The sequence below is a fragment of the Ruditapes philippinarum genome, unplaced genomic scaffold, assembly GCF_026571515.1.
Source record: "Ruditapes philippinarum isolate M1 unplaced genomic scaffold, ASM2657151v2 ctg14415_1_1_1_1, whole genome shotgun sequence".
Classification (NCBI taxonomy): Eukaryota; Metazoa; Mollusca; class Bivalvia; order Venerida; family Veneridae; genus Ruditapes; species Ruditapes philippinarum.
In genome coordinates, this window is record NW_026857989.1 from 1 (window position 1) to 22,446 (window position 22,446).

Consider the following 22,446-nt stretch of genomic DNA (forward strand, 5'->3'; position numbering starts at 1 on the left):
TAAATGATTCATCAATTCGATGTGTAAGTTTCAGATAAATTATCCGTATATTGTATCCGAAACGGCAGTTTTCAGAAATACATGTATCGCTGATCGCCGCAGCTTGTCGTATATAAGATAGGTTTGTTGAAATAGATTGTTGGAAAAGAGACAGTTGTTTATTACAATAGTAGGTCTATAAACAAGTTTCTACTTAATCTGGTAACAAAGACGTTATATTTAGATGATCGAAATTATACAGCCTATAATCTGTGATTTACATTCCACACCTCTTCAATATCCGGGCCAAGATGTTTACATATAAATATATAAATCAATCAGAGATATTGTGCAGTAAATTTGGCGAAATAATGTTCACGTACCTGGGGAACCTCGAAACTAAATAAAGGAATGATATCCCAGTCATAAATTCATTTACAGTGCAATATTTTACGATAATGCTTCTACATCCCTCACCTTATTAACAACCTTATTTTAGTTTATCATAAGATAGAATAAAATCATGGTAATTATGAGTAGTATATGGGCCTCTTTAGCCCCAAGACTGCGCATGCGCGGCGGCCATTTTGTTTTCTATTGATAGTAACTTATTTGCATAAAATAAATGACCTCACTACACATACGCGGCGGCCGTGTTGAATAACAGACGCGCGGCGGCCATTTTGGATTCTATTTTTAGAATGACATCATCGTTCTATTTTAAGAATGACATTATCGTTCTATTTTTAGAATGACATTATCGTTCTATTTTTAATCTCCCGGAAGTATACGGAGCTGACTCGTATACACGATCTTAGGGCTTGAATCGCGGACATTGAAGGTCAGGTCCTCGGCCCTAGACGGGGAGATAATCACCATTATTATAACTACAGATAACCTTTGTATAAATACGTGCTTAACTACACATATCAATTAATAAAATAATTGTTGGAATAAAGTAGAGTCTCTTTAAAAAATGCAAACGGCTTGATTATATTTCTTATTAGAATTAAAAACTGACTAAATATTAATATATTATTTTTAATGTGTTTTTCTATAAACATTCCAAATTAAAGAAAATACATTAGTAATAAGATATAATTGAAAACTGACTGACTAATTGACTCTCTATAATACTATAAACAAGACAATTAATTTATTACTTTAAATTTGTTTCTTTATAAATTTTTTAACATATAACAAAATATATGAAATTTATTTTCAATTTAATTCGATATTATGACTCTGTCAAATAATGTTTCTATATAAAATAATAATAAGGACATTTACTGTAAAATAATTTAATAAATATCTGCGTAAAATACATACATACGATGTTGACTCCTCGGCGGTCCGAATCCAAATGACACAAATCATCAGTGTATTATTTCTAAATGCTCTGATCACGAGTGTAAAGTCGCCACAATGTATGGCGTGTGTTTATTTAGGGACGGAAACACTAACAATGGCCTATTGAAATGTTAAAGTTAATCCCTTTAAAGTAGCCACTCGGTCTGGCGTATGTTTATTTAGGGACGGATATGCGGACAATGCTCCATTCAACTGTCAAAGTTTACCCGTCTAAAGTAAAAGCGGGTAAGCAATAAGCTATTGAAGTGTCAGTTTACCACTGGGGCATAATTTTAAACTCATTTTCGAAAAGAAATGCCAACATGTTTTGAAAACTGAACATCACGAATGTGCAAAATTATATAAAAAAAACAACTATAATTAATGTTAACTAAAACCGAACAAAAATACAACAGAAAAAGCGTTTTTCGTCTTTTGTGCAACATTTTACGATATACATTTTGATTTTTTTCGCATCAAATGATAGACCTGACAGAATGCTTCAAAATAAACCCTAGGTTCTCGATTCGATTTTAGCCGTTCTCGAGTTATGGCCAATTAGCGATTTTTAAACCAATTTTTCAAAGTTCATAAAACCCTTAGATTTATATGCTGTTTGAGAGATCTCTGCGAGTAGATACAGAAAATGTATTATTATATGGATCTATCTCTTACTATTTCTGAGATAGCAGAGTTTGAATATGGCAGACAAAATCACTCATGCGGAAAAACGCGCATAACTTTTTCGTTTATGAATGAAACACAGTCATGTTTGGTATCAAATTGAAGGTCTTGACGAGTACATTCTGACGCTGGCGATAGTGAAGTTCATACTGGAAGTCAAAATCACTCATGCGTAAAAAATATATATTTTGGTTACTAGAGCAACCGAATCCGATATGATTTTTAATTGTTGACTACCAATTGAAAGAACAGTTCATTACCTTTAATTTACACCCCCATTTTCGATTCGATTTTCAGCCGTTTTTGAGTTATGACGCAAGAGCGATTTTAAACCCTAAATTTCGAAAGTCAATAAAAACGTTACAACTGTTTACCAATCGATTCGTCTCGTCGCGCTGATTAAGAAAATATATAGTTTTATGGGTTTATCTTTTACCGTTTTTGAGTAATTCGAGTTTAAATTCACCGGAAGTGACGTCACAGAAATTTCAAACTCGATTTCTTCGTTATTACTTGACCGAATATATACGTGTTTGGTATCGTTGGAAAGCATTTTACCAAACCTGTTACCTGACGCTATTCAAAAAGCCATTGGACCGGAACTGAAATCACTGAAGCGTAAAAACGTGTTTTCTGTACCACGCCTGGACCGATCTTAGGCGTGTTTGGTATCAAATGAAATGTCTCAAGCCGCTCTTTATGAATACGGACTAAAATCGAAATTAAAATCACTCATGCGTAAAAATCATTAAAATAACTAAAATAAGCTTACCCCCTAGTCTTTACTCCTCGCAGTCTAAATCGGAAATGAATGAATCGCTACGGTTAATCGTAATCAATGGTGTAAAAGAAGCGTTCTGATTGGTCACTGATAAGACAGTACTTACACATTTTCATTAGTCTAACTGCAACATGATTGGACTAAACAGAGAGAAGCGGGGACTAGTTGTCTTGTATTACGGGGCAATAGCAGTAGCATAAACCTATTCTTATGGGAATAAATAAAAACAAAACACATGGTAATTTATATTTTTATTTCATACAGAACATTGTTTTAAAACTAGTGATATACTTGTTTTGTCACTTCTTTTTTCTAATTAGTTTCTTCATTTTAGACACTTCTGAACGATCATTGTGCTTCTTCTGATACGGATCAAATTCTTTGACGATGTTTTTCAAAGTCTTTCCCTGATATCGTTTTATGACATAGTATGCGCAGTAGAGGCCGCACACATTGTAGTTGGCCGTAATTTCTGAGATATTTCTTGTTAAGTATCTTCTCAAATCCCACGCCATAGCTTTCTGAACTATTTCCAACCGAGTCGAAATATTCGTAAGGTCCGTGCCTAGGCAAATAGAAGGCTACCCAATGTTTTCCCGGTCCGTTACTCGTATCTGTGTTTGAAATAACTAATCTTCCGTTGTTTTTTTTTCGAATTTCATTAGCCGCACACACTGTCACTGGGTATCTTTTCAATATATTTTCTAGCTGGTAATTATCCATTTTAGAAAGTGAACCGAGTCCAGTCAATATCCGTTTTACGCTTCTTAGGCGCCGACGTTTCTATATTGGAATCACGTAATCGTTTTACTTCCGACTTTGCCATTTCAACCGCTTGAGCCACGGGGCTAACCATATTAACCACAGGGCGTTGTGTATTTTGAAGCTTCTCTTCCGTTTCTTTAAGCTTTTTCTCCGTTTCTTTGAGCTTCGTTTCTAGTGTCACGAGCCTTCTACGCGAATTACCGCTACCTATAATGTACCGGCCTCTATGATCGGGTGTCACGTAACCGTCTCTCAAATCTTTAAAATGCTGATACCATTTATCTGGGTCATTTATATACGGCACCCATTTTTGTTGTTTATGATCGTACACCTCTATGGAACCCATGTTGTGTTTTGAAAGTAAAGGAGCAAAGATCATTCTTACGGTATTTTTTTATTCTCCATCTGATATGTGATCTTCATCGTCATCATCTTTATTATTCTCACCATCAATATCCTTGATGTTGTGATTGGGCCATAACGCCTCGAACCGGTCTTTTCTAAGTTTAACGGCTTGTCGGATAGATTCTTCAATGGTCATGTCGTGCTGATGTCTAAGTTTCTTCGCTGACTGGAGAATTTGTTGCTGAGTGGGGTCCTCTTGTAATGCGTAAAAGTCAATCAGAAACTGGGCATAATTTTGTCTCATCTTCTTTCTCAAATGTGGCAACGCATCATTAGCAGTGCGAGCATAAGCCTCATCAAAAGAGTACTCTTGATCTATGTAATTTTTTAGCCCGTCTTTAAATTGTTCTTTACAAGACTGTCGTAAAGGCTTTTGAAATCTTCTATCCCATATGTCATGACGTTTGCGTTCTTCTTTGAGCTCTTCTTTTATACGCTTACCAGGAGGTCCCGTAAAGAAAGACTTTCTTTTCATTCCAATATTTTCGTCGTCTGACTCATCCACCTCCTCCTCCTCATAATCATCATCAACATCATCATTTATAGTATTGTCAGACAAGTTTTCTTCTCCACTAATCTCATTTTCGGAATCATCCGCAGGCTGTCTTTTCCTACCTTGACTTTCAAAAATGTTTTCGCGCAAACGGTCATGTTCTGGAGTAGAGGATTTCAAGTCTACCACTAGATAACCGTGCGGTCTCGATGTCGCTCGTTCGAAGCGTTTCATAAAGATGTTATAGGAGGAAGGATATATTCTCCTCGCTAACGTAGCCACCTGCTGTCTGTCAATAGGGTTATTGAATAATACTAGGTACTGCGTATTCAACGCGATATCTCTGCAGGCTTTTCCTTGAGGAAATAAATTTTGAGTCAGATACACGATAGATATGTTCCTGTGGTGACTGCCTTTGGTAAAAAGATCAGCAATTCTTTGATCGCATTTGGCTTCTGTCATTAAATCGTCAAAAACAATCAAGTTCCTTTTACGGGTATTAATATACTCTTGACTATTCAAGTAGTCGGGGATACCTCGTACAAATTCTATCCAGGGTATACTACGTTGAAGTTCATCGTACAGAGGCTGCCATTGCCCGTAACACCATATGATGCGCTCTGGTGGCGGATTAACTAGATCGGATAAAAGCAGTGTTTTAGTCCATTCAGTTTTTCCACTACCACTAGGCCCGGAGACGACCATGGAAAATGGGTGTTGAAAATTCATCTTTTCTGAAGTGTCCCTATGAGTGATTTGTTGCGATAAAGAATCACTTTTAACAGTGTCGTCACTCCCATGTACATAACGTTGATGTCTCAGCATGACGTCACGTCTTGAGAAAGACTGCTGGCAAACAGAACACTGATTCATTATTAAAGTGGTCACAGAAGTACACTGCGGTATTCTTCCATCTATTGATATGATCATCCTTCTTACGCTGTAGACAGTTTTCTTTGTAATGGCGGCGGTGAAGGTGGCGGCGGCGACGGTGGCGGCGGCGGCGGTGGCGGTGACTAAAACAATTACACTCTTAATTCATGTAATCTCTCCGACTGGGGGTAAGCTTATTTTAGTTATTTTAATGATTTTTACGCATGAGTGATTTTAATTTCGATTTTAGTCCGTATTCATAAAGAGCGGCTTGAGACATTTCATTTGATACCAAACACGCCTTAGATCGGTCCAGGCGTGGTACAGAAAACACGTTTTTACGCTTCAGTGATTTCAGTTCCGGTCCAATGGCTTTTTGAATAGCGTCAGGTAACAGGTGTGGTAAAATGCTTTCCAACGATACCAAACACGTATATATTCGGTCAAGTAATAACGAAGAAATCGATTTTGAAATTTCTGTGACGTCACTTCCGGTGAATTTAAACTCGAATTACTCAAAAACGGTAAAAGATAAACCCATAAAACTATATATTTTCTTAATCAGCGCGACGAGACGAATCGATTGGTAAACAGTTGTAACGTTTTTATTGACTTTCGAAATTTAGGGTTTAAAATCGCTCTTGCGTCATAACTCAAAAACGGCTGAAAATCGAATCGACAATGGGGTGTACATTAAAGGTAATGAACTGTTCTTTCAATTGGTAGTCAACAATTAAAAATCATATCGGATTCGGTTGCTCTAGTAACCAAAATATATATTTTTTACGCATGAGTGATTTTGACTTCCAGTATGAACTTCACTATCGCCAGCGTCAGAATGTACTCGTCAAGACCTTCAATTTGATATCAAACATGACTGTGTTTCATTCATAAACGAAAAAATTATGCGCGTTTTTCCGCATGAGTGATTTTGTCTGCCATATTCAAACTCTCCTATCTCAGAAATAGTAAGAGATAGATCCATATAATAATACATTTTCTGTATCTACTCGCAGAGATCTTTCAAACGGCATATAAATCTAAGGGTTTTATGAACTTTGAAAAATTGGTTTAAAAATCGCTAATTGGCCATAACTCGAGAACGGCTAAAAATCGAATCGAGAACCTAGGGTTTATTTTGAAGCATTCTGTCAGGTCTATCATTTGATGCGAAAAAAATCAAAATGTATATCGTAAAATGTTGCACAAAAGACGAAAAACGCTTTTTCTGTTGTATTTTTGTTCGGTTTTAGTTAACATTAATTATAGTTTTTTTTTATAATTTTGCACATTCGTGATGATCAGTTTTCAAAACATGTTGGCATTTCTTTTCGAAAATGAGTTTAAAATTATGCCCCAGTGGTAAACTGACACTTCAATAGCTTATTGCTTACCCGCTTTTACTTTAGACGGATAAACTTTGACAGTTGAATGGAGCATTGTCCACATATCCGTCCCTAAATAAACATACGCCAGACCGAGTGGCTACTTTAAAGGGATTAACTTTAACATTTCAATAGGCCATTGTTAGTGTTTCCGTCCCTAAATAAACACACGCCATACATTGTGGCGACTTTACACTCGTGATCAGAGCATTTAGAAATAATACACTGATGATTTGTGTCATTTGGATTCGGACCGCCGAGGAGTCAACATCGTATGTATGTATTTTACGCAGATATTTATTAAATTATTTTACAGTAAATGTCCTTATTATTATTTTATATAGAAACGTTATTTGACAGAGTCATAATATCGAATTAAATTGAAAATAAATTTCATATATTTTGTTATATGTTAAAAATTTATAAAGAATCAAATTTAAAGTAATAAATTAATTGTCTTGTTTATAGTATTATAGAGAGTCAATTAGTCAGTCAGTTTTTTAATTATATCTTATTACTAATGTATTTTCTTTAATTTGGAATGTTTATAGAAAAACACATTAAAAATAATATATTAATATTTAGTCAGTTTTTAATTCTAATAAGAAATATAATCAAGCCGTTTGCATTTTTTAAAGAGACTCTACTTTATTCCAACAATTATTTTATTAATTGATATGTGTAGTTAAGCACGTATTTATACAAAGGTTATCTGTAGTTATAATAATGGTGATTATCTCCCCGTCTAGGGCCGAGGACCTGACCTTCAATGTCCGCGATTCAAGCCCTAAGATCGTGTATACGAGTCAGCTCCGTATAATTCCGGGAGATTAAAAATAGAACGATAATGTCATTCTAAAAATAGAACGATAATGTCATTCTTAAAATAGAACGATGATGTCATTCTAAAAATAGAATCCAAAATGGCCGCCGCGCGTCTGTTATTCAACACGGCCGCCGCGTATGTGTAGTGAGGTCATTTATTTTATGCAAATGAGTTACTATCAATAGAAAACAAAATGGCCGCCGCGCATGCGCAGTCTTGGGGCTAAAGAGGCCCATATACTACTATTATGTTTTAGGAAAATGTGCTATGCGAAAATATGATATTATAACTCAATATATCATCACATTGGTCTGCGAATATATTATACACTCATTTTCATTATAGCGCAGTTTATCATTCAATGTGAAACTTCCATAGACATATAATGTGTTCTGATTGGGGAGGGGTGGGGGTGGGCAGGGGGCATTTTTATATTAGCATACAAACAGTAGCTATATAAAAAATACTAGTATTTCCACGGGCAATCACATATCATCCTGGGACATAACTCAAACATGATTCTGTATGTAGTTTGTTTTCCGGTATAATAAAGTGACTGATAGAGAAATAGTAGATACTGCATATTACCCATCGCCTGCATGTTATATCACATACATGTATGTAGCGAGAAGATGGTTCACAATAACTTGCATTCTGTGGGTTGTATTTTATATTCTGTACTTCAAAATCATTGGCAACATGTATCAGCACTCATATTGTGTTATACATATTTGAGATGTCATCACAGAACATGTCCCGAAATATAGTCATATCAAGAAAATATTCTTAGATGAAACACAACCTTTTACCTATTGTTTAAAGAAGGTATGTATTAGATGTCTATGAAGTTGGGTCAATTCTTTATAGAATAAACAACAAAACTGTGCTAGGTACTTTAGAACGTTTAAATTATTCGTGTATGCTGTACATGTATATACAAAACATAAATATAGATTCCTTAGTACAAAATATAATTAAATACACCTATACATATTGTATTCAGTCTTTATATTGTTAATTACAGATTTAAAATCCATAAAAATAGAATATGCATATTATGTAATGGACTACAACAACATTTCGTGTATTCATGTTCCTTTTCAACTGTTTTCTAATGTCTGATTTTCTCACTTGTCAAATAATGTTCCGCAATTTATCCATTTTCTTCCGTACATCTTTATACATATGAAAATATTCAGTAGTTTGCACAGACATAAAGGAACAAAAAAAATTGCAATACTCTAACATCACTGTTGTACTGAATAGTGCACGGAAAAAAATCTTATGAGCCGCGCCATGACAAAACCAACATAATGGGTCCGCGCAGTCTGATCAGGATCCATGCTGTTCGCTTACCCACTCTATAACAAGTAGAGAAACTGAACAGCATGGATCCTGATAAGACTGCGCGGATGCGCAGGCTGGTCTGGATCCATGCTGGTCGCAAACGCACTATGTTAGTTTTGTCGTGACGCGGCTCTTATATTGATGTTTAAATTCCAGTGTTGGTTAAAGCCCCAGCACCACCACCATAACCGTATCCTTTAGGTCCAAAGCTTCGTCCGTAGCATGCCTTGCAATAAATCTCATTATTTTCCTTTCTCTCTGCCACGGTTTTACTGTCGAGTGACTTGTTACAGTCGCCTAAAACATAACAAACAAAGATACACCAAGTGTATTTTAATGGCATCAAAATCTCCAAAGTAGTTTATGGGATCAACATGTTAAACAGAATTCATTCATTATCAATCATCATCATCATCGTCATAATCATCATCATCATCACACCACCATCGTCACCATCATCATCATCATCATCATCGTCACCACCATCATAAACACAACCACCACAAACACAACCACAATCAAAATCATCATCATCATCATCGTTATCATCACCACCGTCATCTCATCATAATCATTAATATTATTATGAAATTTTGTATTATTGACATCAACATTATCACATCATCATTATCATCATAGTCGTCGTCATCATTAACACTATGATGTACGTAATAATAATATTATAATGTACGTAGTATAAAATATTCTTATGTATATAGTATTAAATATACTGACTAACATTAGATTGTACATGTTCGTAGTATTAACCAGTATTAACATAATGATGTACGTATAATCATTCCAATGTTCGCAGTATAAGCATCATAACGTAAATCTACGTAATAAAACTTAATATGAGCCGCGTCACGACAAAACCAACATAGTGGGTTTGCGAACAGCATGGATCCAGACCAGCCTGCGCATCCGCGAAGTCTGATCAGAATACATGCTGTTCGCTATCAGTTTCTTTTCTTGTAATAGAGTTGGTAAGCGAACAGCGTGGATCCTGATCAGACTGCACGGATGCACAGGCTGATCTGGATCCATATGCTGGTCGCAAACCCATTATTTTGGTTTTGTCATGGCGCAGCTCAATTATTAAGATTATAGTGTACGTAGTATTAACATAATGATGTTCGTAGTATAAAATATCATGATGAACGTGGTAAACTTACGGCACGTGAAGCAGCCTCGTTTGTGAAAAGAAGTTCCGGCAGCGATTATTTCCTCATTAGCATACACTGATTTATCGCATCGTCCGCATTTCTTTCCTCCGCCAAATTGAGGCATTTTATCTGTAAATATATAATAATATGGTTAAAAAGAAAAGAAAAAATTCCCCATGTAGCTTGACAAGTTTGACAAAATTTCACATTTTCTGTGTTTACTTTTTATAAATTCATCCGTCAATTTTTAAAAATTGGTTTCAAACCATAAAATTAAAGATCCTGTATGTTGTGATAAAAGTGGTAAACCACACTCAGTGAAATTATTTTTATGTACATAATTATGCAAGTAAAACAATTTTCAACATCAAAGAATACGTAAAATATGTACTGCAAATATTTGTGCATATTATAATATTATGTTATCATTAAAATATATGCACTCATTTCTTATTGTATAATTTGACTTCAGTTTATAGAAAATAAAGTTTTTATTAGCTCCCTTTATTTACATGAATGTTAAATTCGGTAAGATCTTTATAAATAATGCTTTTTGGGATCTACAATATTGATAAATCTTAATTTGAGCATCATATTTATGATTTAAAACCATAAAAAAATTAAATTGTGTAACAGGGTCTCTAAATTCATTTTTATGACAAACTTATTTGTAAGATTGCAACACAGTCAACGGTTTTACAATTCAATTATTAATCATGTAATTAATTAATTAATTAATTAATTCATTCATTCATTCATTCATTCATTCATTCATTCATTCATTCATTCACATAGGCATTAAAATGTAGCAATTAATGCAATAAAAGTAAACATGGACATATCTTAAAACAATAAATAAACAAAAGTATAAATTATACTAATATGTATAACATACAAAATCTATCATTAATTATTTTGTAGAGTGTACTGGCAGATATATGCCATATCGTTATTCCGATTTTTCGCTACGAAAATACTATAATGCGAAGACACGACTAAGTCAAACATAGTGTTGACGACACATCGTGTTTTCGCATTGTCGGATTTTGTAGAGAGCATCACTTGAAAGCAATAAGTTCCGTTTATTTAAAATATCACTCAAGAAATCAACTTATGGACGATACAAGTATAATGTCATTTCTATCGTAATGTCAGGGGAAGTGAAATATCACAAGTGCATGTTTTTTTTTTATCTACTTGAATAAACGCAGTGCTTTCAAAATAAATGATAAAAGTGCGTAAGTATGGGCAAATTAGAAAAAAAAACTACAAATGAATAAGAAATAGTGAGCAAAAAATCTAAAACTCATCAAATTCAATCACTATGTACTAGATTTAGATAAAAGCTAAAATTTAAAAATGTCAATGCCAATTATTACTGATACAATTTTGCATAATATTCTTAACGAAACGTATAAATACTCCGCCCTTTTTTACTTTCCGTATAACATGGTCTTTCAAAATGGAAGTCTAATTAAATTGAAAATGTGTTTTATAACAATTAGCAATTAGTCGTCTTTTTTGTAATTTTTGAATGACTTTGTTGTACTACCAATCATGTAAACCAAATAATAAGTCAATATTCTCGTCTGAGATAAATGTACTTTTGAGATCCATCTTAAAATAAAATAACATCATCTAAAGAGAAATAAATTCTAAAAAAGTGGTGTACCTTATGTAGTCCTTGGATCTGGAAGCGACGTGAAAGAGAAGAGCGAGAATAGCACCTGTGTATAACACAGAAATGCTTACCTTTATATACTAACTCTGTGACCATGCAAGTTTAAACTTATAGATATCTTTTGAATAAAAAATCTTTATATTAAGGAAAAGTAACCCGATTATCTTGGATACTATAGAGAATATTTTATTCTGTCAATAAACGGCATAATGATATGTAATGGTGACGCCATATGGACACCCAATATTGATGAAAGAGCTTTTTCAATAGATGTATTAAGATTATACGATTATCATATATAATAGTACAATACTTAAGAATATTTTGAATTTAATATCTTTACAGTCATTGACCTGAACGAATTTTACATCGTAGCTGATTCAACTTAAAGATGTTAACAGGGTCAAAAGAGGATCAATTTTAAAATGTTTACAATCCCCATATGAAATATTAAAAAATATGCAAATTAGAAATGACACGTTTATAGACTAAAGTTAAGCATGACTGAAGTTAATGGATAATTTCATGATGACTGAGCCGCGTCTTGACAAAACAAAAATAGTGGGTCTGCGACCAGCATGGATCCAGACCAGCCTGCGCATCCGCACAGTCTGATTAGGATCCATGATGTTCGTTTACAGTTTCTCTACTTCAAGTCTTGTAATAGGGTTTGTAAGCGAACAGCATGGATCCTGATCAGACTGCGCGGAGGCGCAGGCTGGTTTGGATCCATGCTTGTCGCAAACCCATTATGTTGGTTTTGTCACGGTACGACTCATGTTTTTTCATGAAAAAAAAACTTTATAAAATTGTTATAAAGAGTATAAATGTGGATATCACAAAAATGAGTATGGATCAATAATATACAAACTTTTCTTTTGGGGAAAAGCAATGAAAATTGGTACATGTATATTTTTTCCATAGCATTTAAATTTCAGTATCATAAGGAAATTACTAACTGTACAAACATATGTATTTTTTATGTAAAGGTCACGTGATGTTTTGGAGGATATTTCAACCGCTTTCATACACTATGTACTATGTTTCAGGAAATGCACGTGCAGACACGTGAGTTGCTGCAGACGATAGCTACATTAGAGATGTACCGGGATCAAAGAGAAGTTGCTAACTACATGGAACTCGCTTACCTAAGGCTTGCTGATCACCCCGATCAAGCCAGGGATGTAAGGAAATTTGTGGAAATTGAAGAAATAACCACTATCAAATTCTCTTAGATAATTTTCCATGTAAAAGGGTTGCCTATTTTAATTTAAAACTACCTATAGTTAATAAGAGATTTTTATCATTATTTTCTTTTTGAATACTGTAGAAAAATATATAAAAATACAACACATTTTCTTGTTATTCTGTCACACATGACAGGTTGAATATATCACATACGTGTACATATTTTCGATCTCTGACAAACGGTTCAACATAGAGGTAAAAAAACCTTCCGATTGCTTAGACGTTTCAGCCATACATTGCAATGTCATAACCTCGACAAAGTATATACAGAGACACATTAATATAGAGACTGTAAAAAAGATTGCAAATATTCGTTTATAACGAGTGTGATTTCTCTTGTGTGAAGGAAATATTATAAAAATGCTGTTTAAAACTACAAAACAATATATGAAGTGTTAATTCCTCTGCATTCATGCTTATTACACTCCTGACTCGACGTGTTAACAGACGTACCTTTCATACCTTTATTGTGCAAAAGCTTCTGACGGAATTGAAATAGCGTTCGAAAATATGGAAATAAAAATTTTGGAGTCCCCTTCTTCACAATATCATGTTTTAAAGCCACTGACCTCCAGATGGTAAAATGAAAAAAAATGTAATAGAATTTCAAGTAAATGGAAAATACTGATCTAGTCAGGCTTAGTGCATAAATCGATCATTAATACCACCTTAATTCAAAAAGAATGTAGACGAAAGCCTTATAACCGCCTCCGTGGTCGAGGGGTTAGAGTCGATGACTTCTAATCCAGTTACCTCCTTGGCGTGGGTTCGATCCCCGGGAGATGCTTTGGTAGTTTAGCGCGGAGGAAGATAGTCTAGTACTGGTGTAACTCTCAGGGAACAATGGTTAGGACACTACCCACCTATAGACCCTTTCATTTAAGCGATAACAGTCAGTGAAGAGTTACTTCCCTTACCGGATGTGACGTAAATGGGGGATGAAACTATGCATGCCGCATAGAAAGTTAGCTTATTGAAAAGTTAAATGCGTAAATACTGATCGTTCAATTATGATTATAACATGTAAAAATGTACGCATGCATACATAAATTCAATATCAACACAACAGAAAAAAATACAAAAGCATAAATTGAGATTAATTCTCGCTACCACGGATTTATAAATCCCAAGTGCACGGGGGAGGAAGTGTTACACGAAGGATGGAGTTCTTATGATAACTTGTTTGGAGTTCTTATGATAACTGTCACGGAGTTCCTGGAAAACGTTACGGATTTCTGTGGAAAACTTTTCTATATACTTGGAGAACTCATGTAAAAAATGGTCATTTTTACCTTTAAATGGGGGGGGGGTGCTAAATTAAACTTTGATAATTAAGCTTGCCCTACATATTGTAATGTGTTTCAGAAAAACCGTTTTAGTCCATTTTCATCGCCTTTTAAAAAATCTGGTAGTTTTGAGTAAAATTTCTAAATTACTTGCTCATTCATACATATTGACCGTTTCATTTGTGATCATCTACGTTTCTATACTTCATTACCTAATTAAAATGGAGAGTTGCAAACATAAAGCCCAGGCTAATGAATTTATACCCGATTTTTCAAATGTCATGGAGTTTATGCGATAACTCTTGAAATATGTCCTGGAGTTCTTATGATAACTTTTGTTACTGCCAGTGTGTTTCTTGTGCTTAATTACGGCACATTTAAGCGTATTTTATTAGTCAATAAGTGTGTAAATCATTATGAAGCATAGTACGCGTATCATTTGCACACACATTTGGTTATATAACGTTGATTTTGAGCGTATTTCAGTTCAAGAGATATTTTTCTTACCCCGTTTCGTGTGGGTTTTTTGTGTTTTTTGTGTTTTTTTTTTTTTTTTTTTTCATTTTATTGGAATGACTGAAAACATACTTGATGTAGAGCATTTACTTACAGGATAAAAATACGCTTTGCATTTAATATTTAAGCATGATTTCTTCACGTATACATTATTCCTGGCAGTTTTAGAGAACATTAAGTAATTATGCTATCGGTCTGCCGAAACAAATTACATGTAAATGGTTTGCAGCAAAATAGGAAGCAGTATGTACTACATTTATCTAAATTTAAAGAGGTGGGTGTCATCTTTATGTATTCAATGGATATGTATTCAATGGATATCTTTATTTCTAAAAGGTATAAATTTTGTCATAGAAACGTTTAAAGTTCTATTAAAATGATATGACAATAAAAAGTAAGTCTTTAATAATATATGTGAGTCACCATGGTTCATGCCGTTTCTTTCTCTATTAAATCCAATGAAGCATCACGTGACGTACAGAAATCTCCATATTGCGGAAAAGTATTGCATACATTTTTCTTATCAAAGTTGGGAGTCCTTCGGGCATTCCCCCTAAATAATCCTAGTTGTGGAAACTTTTTCTGTAATTGATAACAAAAATATATTGTCGAACTTCCTTCGCTCCAACCCGTAGGGCACGTGCAAATCTGTTGAAGAGATCGATAGTAATCGGTTGATTTTTTATGTTTAAAAAGATCATACATTTCGGGTGCATGAGTGTGAAGGATATCCCAGATATTTATTTGTTGTTTATGGTATAAAATGATACAAATTACTTAGCCGCTTCTTGAGGAAATCCCAACTGTATATTGTCTGCTTAAGAAAGGCGATTGCTTAAAACATGTAACTGAGAAAAAAGTTTAATTTTTTAACATTTTTTGCTTGGAGGGTTAAGCCATGTTTCTGCTGAATACAGGTGACCGCTGGTTCAGCTGTTCCTGAAGATAGCCCATAATTCACCTGTTTATCCTTTGTAGACTGTTTCATGTTCAATCTATTCTTAAAAAATTTGGGGTTTTCTGACAGCCGAATCCTGAAAAAATGACAGTTACCTAAAATTTACGTGCACACCAAGCTATATAAATGTACCGCATATTCATCATAATAACGATATGCATGTCTATTATGCGACTTATATATTTCTCTGTAGTTGCTGTAAATTCAGCGTTAACATAAAACTTTATATACACAGAAACATTTAGTGCATTCGTTCTGTTTTATAATGTAAATATGAATTCGCACAGATTTTATTAGAAAAATATCTTTTTAACTAAAACAAGCTCAAAACCAACATTATATATTACTTATTTTTGTGTTAGGCTGAGAGTATAAAGTTTCATGATAATTTAAACACTTATTAAATAATAAAATTCGCGTAAACGTACCGTAATTAAGCACAAGAAACACACTGGCAGTAACAAAATTTATCATAAGAACTCCAGGACATTATTTTGGTTATCACAAGAACTATTCCGTGACATTTGGAAAAATCGGGTACAAAAATTTATTAGCCTGGGCTTTATGTTTACAACTCTCCATTATCATTAGGTCATTAAGTAAAGCAACGGAGGAGATCACAAATAAAAAGGTCAGTATGTACGAATGAGCGAGTAATTTGGAAATTTTATTCAAAACTACCAGATTTTTTTAAAAAGACGATGGAAAATGGACTAAAAGGTTTTATTGAAACATAATCTAATACGTAGGGCAAGCTTAATTATCAAAGTTTAATTTAGCACCTCAAACTCCCCATTTAAAGGTAAAAATGACCATTTTTTACGTGAGTTCTCAAAGTATATAGAAAAGTTTTCCACAGAAATCCGTAACGTTTTCCAGGAACTCCGTGACAGTTATCATAAGAACTGCAAACAAGTTATCATAAGAACTCCATCCTTCGTGTAACACTTCCTCCCCCGTGAAGTGAAACAGCGAATTTTCAAAGTTAGATATATATTTTCTCAAATGCCAGGATAAAAAGCTAGTAACTAAATCAAATTTACAGAAACCATGCATAGCTATATCCGATACGAGAATAATTTCATTTAACAGGGTACATATTGGCTGTGATATCATAAATCACCAGGGTGCATTTTTTTAGAGTCATAACATTACATCAGATTACGTCACTTTTGTTAGTTGTCAAAATATTTATGGTCCGAATTTTGTTATGGATCATCTAATCCTAGGGACTTTATTGGTCATGCCTTACTGATCTGATACTCGATCCAGAGCCCTACCAACTGACACAGTCAAAAATACGTAAAAATATAATTCAGTTAATAACGAATTTCTGTGATCGTGTTTCACAACTTGTTTTTGTTGTTTTTTTGTGATTTTTTTTAAATGTTTGATAAGCAGAGTATGAATTAAAAAGTATCGAGTTGAAAATATTACTTTACCAGTTTAAAATGTATTGGTGTGATGTACGATTTTTTGAGAGTGCATTTTTTGCCGACACAAATAGTATACAGTCATGTACATTCAAATGAATTTTTACTTTTTATGCCTTTACATTTTTTTTTGAAATTACATAGATTTATATTGTTTTCTTTTCTTAGAAATGCTTAAATCAAAATTATTTTTAATATACTAGTATCTTGCAATTAATTATTACGCAGCCGTTTTTCGAAACTACAGAATCCTTACATTTTTGAAACTCAAAATATCTTTTGGGTATTGTATATTAGCAGAGACATAGATACATTATCTATATCTCTGGTATTAACAAGTTAGTACGATTTAACTGCCTGGTAAAATTTTCATTATTAAGAATCTAACGAAAATGGTAATCATGATCAGTTACCCAGGAATATGGTCTACTATTAAAACAAATCGTTAACCATATTATATATATAGTAAACATATTTATTCATTTCACCATTCTTTTTATGTAATATCTTATTCAATTACACAAAATTTTGGCAATTTCAATCTGCCAATCTTAAAAGAGAAAGGATTAAAATCCATATATCCCTCTATAATTGTACTTAATCGTATCGGCATTGTCCACCGTATCCCCCAATGACGTCATCCAAGGGCGACAACTTGAATACGGTCTTAAATGAAAGGGTCTATATGACTGAAATACTGTTGGAAAAAGGCGTAAAATGAAACAAACAAACAAACAAACAAACAAACAAACAAACAAACAAACAAACGAAAGCCTAAATATATCGGGTTTTTTCTGTCCATAATCTACTACCTTACTAACGCAGTAGCCAATATAAATAGGAGAAGATAATTCATTTAACGCGGTCACGTGTCACAACAGTGATCCGGAAAAATCCCGGTATCCGGTATGCCCGGGATCGTTTATCAATTTTCGTCATTAAGTAGGCTCCTAGCACATTTCAAGTCAAAGGTTAAATCGATAAATTTGTCATCATATATATGAAATAATTAATCAATTATAATTTTTAGTGCCATGAATTACTACAAATATAAAAACAAAAGCAGTTATTCGTATCCCTTTACGTTTGATAAAATCCCGTATTTCGTGCGTTCCGGAGCACTGATCGCGATATTGTCCTGTACGATCACGTGATACTAGAAAAAAAAACCCGGATGAAAGAATTCCGTGGTATAATAAAAGAAGGTATTTCCCGTTGATGGAAAAGCGAACTGTTTGGTTTCAGAGCAATTATGTTAAGATATAAACATTTTGAAGTGTCATTTCAATTTCTTTCAACTGTATAATGTTTTGAGGGGGGATTTTGAAAAATTAGCAAGAGGGCAGGTTTTCTGCTATTTTCTGGAGGTCAGCTGCTTTAATGTTGTTGTTGTTTTTAGGTTCGCATGACGGCGCACTCAGCTCGAACTCAGCACATAATGACTGCAGGGCTTATGAAGAAGTTTACAGTGACAACAGCTCATATTGTCAACACATTGATTCCGATGACCCTTGATGCCGTTACAGAACTTCAGGTTCACATAACACTTCAACACTTACATACCTAGCCTGGAATTCAGGCGTTGATATTTCTTTATTTATTCATAACTTTCGCGCTACTTCATACTCGATCGTCATAGATAACACAACATCTCTGGTTTTGATAGTATCAACAGAAGCACATAAAAAATCGACAGACTGGAACCCAGGCTATTACATACCTATCTGGAAGAATTGTAACTGTAATAAAAGGCAACAACCAAAAACAACAAGAGGAGAACTAAAATTTGGCTTAAACATATTTTTTAAGTTCGATTGCGAAACAAGTTCTTGCAACTTATTTTAATCACTTTCGAGTCCTCTTCCTGGAACCAGCCAATACTGGTGTCATATGAAGAAACATGGCCGTGGCCAGTTAATAGTGTCATATAAAGAAACATCGCCGTGACCGGACTAGGAATCGAGTCCATGATCTCTGGGTTGAGAGACAGACACCTTAACCACTTGACCACCGCTCCCCTTAAGCGTTAATACTTAACAACTATAATTATATATACATGTACTACATATTTTATGATTTATTTGTACTAATGTGCGTTTAAATTCATTAACACTAAGAAAAACATAAATTATTTTTCAGTTTTAATGCTTTGTAGTTTTCACCAAACTATTTCGTAATTTTGTAGAGTGGAGAAGTTGTGAAAGAAATATTTGGTCAGATAATTGAGATCGCTGAAGAAATGAAGATAGAGACCGAATCGACACAGAAAAGGTTAGACTATCTAGTATATTTTCACAATTTTAACCCAATTAAGAATTATTTTACTGTAACATAACATTGTTTGTTTAAATGTAAAAGCGAGTTTGTCATTTCTGGCTTTAAGATATCATTAGATAAAAATTATTTTTACATCTATTGTCATCTTAATATACAGACTGTTTTAAAATTCGCCAAATATTGCTTAATAGCTTTTCTAAAATAAATAAAATGGAGACCTTCCGTACACAGCAGAAAATGAAAAATGTTGCAGGCTCGCGTTTTTGAACGGTATTTCACACCCCTTTGCGCTGGCTTAAACTAAATTCAACATTTAAGTATGGAAAATGGTGAAATTTAGAATGTAGTAACATGCTATCATACCAACCTTGAATGTTACACTTTAATATTGGTCTATGTTAAATGAAAAATCCTGTAAAATGCTTTATATCTGATACAGATATCTGGAGATACAAGCACAAATTCAAGAAAACATGGCGAGTGTAAGTAAGCGAAACAAGTATGTGGTCGATCAGCAGAAAAAGTTGGGTTTTCAAATGGAGAGAGAACAACAGCTCGCCAGGGCGGCGGAACTTGCACAGGAAGAATTGAATGAAGAAAAGAAAAGAATGGAGGAGGAGTTAAAACTATTACAATCCAAGCGCGAACAATGTTGGGAAAATACTGGTAAAACAAGAGCGATCAGTGATCACATGTGTCGCCTCATGATGGCCAATTTTATGTTGGGACAAGTTTTGTGACAGACAGACAGACGGACAGTGCACAACTAGACTTGGTACTGATCATTCCTGTAAAGTTTGGATAAAATTGCACGAGTAGTTTATGAGGAGTAGTCCCGACAAGCTTTTGTGTATCTGGCAACACACAGAAAAAACACCTTTTTATAACTCCGCCAAAATCATTCAACCAAAAAACCCGTGCAATATGCGCAAGGACTTGAGCTACAGATCAATCCTGTAAAGTTTCATTGAAATTGCATTAGTGGTATAAGAGAAGTAGTCCGGACAAACTTTAAAAATAAAAATTATTAAAGGGCCGTAACTCTGACAAAAATCATTGAACCAGAAAATGCTGACAAAATGCACAATTAGACTTGGTACTGATCATTCTTGTAAAGTTTGGATGAAATTGCACCAGTAGTTTATGAGGAGTAGTCCGGACAAGTTTTGTGACGGACAGACAGACAGACGAACAGACAGACGACGGAGAAGTGATCCCTATATGTCGCCACTACTCCGTAGAGGCGACACAATAAACGTGATCATTAACATTACCTTCTCGTGAATTATTTGTACATACACGTAGGAGTATGATTCTTGTTACAATAATGATAATACAAAATGTAGTTTAAAATTATATATTTTAATAGCTAGGTTTGGATGATTTGTGCCATGTCGTATGTTCGCTCCGTGGGGCACCAGACGAAAACACGAACTTGGAGCGGAAGTTGACTTTGTCGTTCCTTTGTGTTTTCGCCGTTCCGTCCCTTGGAGCGAAAATACGACATGGCACAAATCAGCCACAATATGTACCACATATGGTTATTCTTTCATAATTTCTCAAAATTTCATTTTACACATCAATCTTGAAATGTCTGTATTGATTGTATTCTTACGATGTAAATTATTGCATTGTATAAAACATTATACTTAAAAAATAAAGATAGCTACAATATGTTTTATTATTCACCTTTTATATTTTCATAGAGAAAGCTCGTATAGAATCAAAAGACTCGAGCTCAGGGCGCACTTTCTTGGACACGGCACTATCGCCGGGACCGGCGCTATCTGGGGGTGTAAAGCAGGGTGTAGCCCTCAGTTTGGTCTCAGCAACTGTCAACTTCTTCACTGGATTGTTTAATTCCGACAAACGCTCTAACAATGTGAGATGAGTTTTAATTAATGAATGATCCTATTATCCGGAATATAATATTCTGAATAGGTTACCGTCATATGTATTTATCCAAGAAATACCTTAATTATTCATTTTTTTATTAAAAAATAGTTCACCATATTTTCTAATAAAAAAGAGCGTCCACCCATTTCAGCGTTTTAGAATGGTCGCATTTAGTTTGCTTCTTTTATAGAATCTGACCACCTTTTGCTTCCGTTTCCTTAATAAAATAGAATTAACACAACATCAATTAAAAATTGATCAATACTGTTTCTATTATAAATATAAATGATACATGGAGTCAAACGATTTCAGTTTTCAAAATTGATGGACGCTTACAAAGAAAGTCAGTCAGCTGTGGACCGGACTAGTGATAAACGTTTAGATGTTATAATGAGGATGCAGACACAGCGGAAGGAAGCTCTTGAGCGTCTGGCAACATTGAAAAGGCTTGGAAATGAAACAGGTATTAAAAGAGAGTGAGAGTAAAAAGGTGTTGGAGCACCACACCAAATACCATATTCCGGTACATTCCGGACAAGGCGCTTGAATGATTAAATGCTAAAGTCTCGCCTTTTTATCCGCCTATTTGCACTCAAAGCATTCATTTGTTCACACCTATTTATATATTTTAACGATAATGAATGAAACTGTAAGAATCGGTGAAAAGAGCTTCTAGAGGCACTGCTCTAACACCGTAGTGAGTTAAATCCATGAAAAGAATATTTTAAAAAGTCCTGACTGCTTCGTTGTAGAATTTAAACAACAATTTGGTTCTTTTGCAAGATTATTGCAAGGATAAATGTTCCCTTTTTTGTCGGACAGTAACAAAACTTACAAACCTGCATCAAAATAGGGATAAGAATAGTATACTCCCCGATCCTGCACATTTTGTTAATGTACTTCAATAAATAAAAAGCAAACGTGTAAAAATCTATTTTAAGCACCAGTGACCTTAACCTTGACCCAAGTGACCATTCACTTCACCAAAAGTTACAAAAATACAATTGGAAATAAATAAATGTTTAAACCAACTTCCAAACTATTAATGATAACCCATTGAAACATTGCACAGTTGTTGTGAAAGTGCAGTGTCAAAT

At 34.2% G+C, this 22,446-nt stretch overlaps 2 protein-coding genes across 2 annotated transcripts; one reads left to right on the forward strand and one right to left on the reverse strand.

Moving 5' to 3' along the window:
• Positions 1-8,428: 8,428 nt before the first annotated feature.
• On the reverse strand, positions 8,429-11,815 carry LOC132751687 (cysteine and glycine-rich protein 1-like). Its single transcript, XM_060741906.1, has 3 exons — positions 11,727-11,815; positions 10,064-10,183; positions 8,429-9,185 (listed from the first exon to the last, which is right to left on the reverse strand). The coding sequence occupies exons 2-3, from the start codon at positions 10,176-10,178 to the stop codon at positions 9,034-9,036; spliced, it is 267 nt and encodes an 88-aa protein (XP_060597889.1). The 5' UTR covers positions 10,179-10,183; positions 11,727-11,815; the 3' UTR covers positions 8,429-9,033.
• Positions 11,816-12,775: 960 nt separating this feature from the next.
• Positions 12,776-21,812, forward strand: LOC132751686 (uncharacterized; the record flags this gene model as incomplete). The annotated part of the gene is given in 6 exon segments (XM_060741905.1): positions 12,776-12,919; positions 18,576-18,710; positions 19,362-19,447; positions 19,893-20,119; positions 21,160-21,335; positions 21,662-21,812. Coding segments are annotated over 6 exon segments (919 nt in total), but the record flags the coding sequence as incomplete, so codon positions are not given.
• Between the last annotated feature and the right edge of the window lie 634 nt (positions 21,813-22,446).

Excerpts from the sequence above, each read along its gene's own strand:
- LOC132751687 (XM_060741906.1), bottom strand. The coding sequence starts at position 10,178 with ATGCCTCAATTTGGCGGAGGAAAGAAATGCGGACGATGCGATAAATCA. Across the intron at positions 9,186-10,063 it reads ACGAGGCTGCTTCACGTGCC|GCGACTGTAACAAGTCACTC; the intron begins GTAAGTTTACCA and ends GTTATGTTTTAG.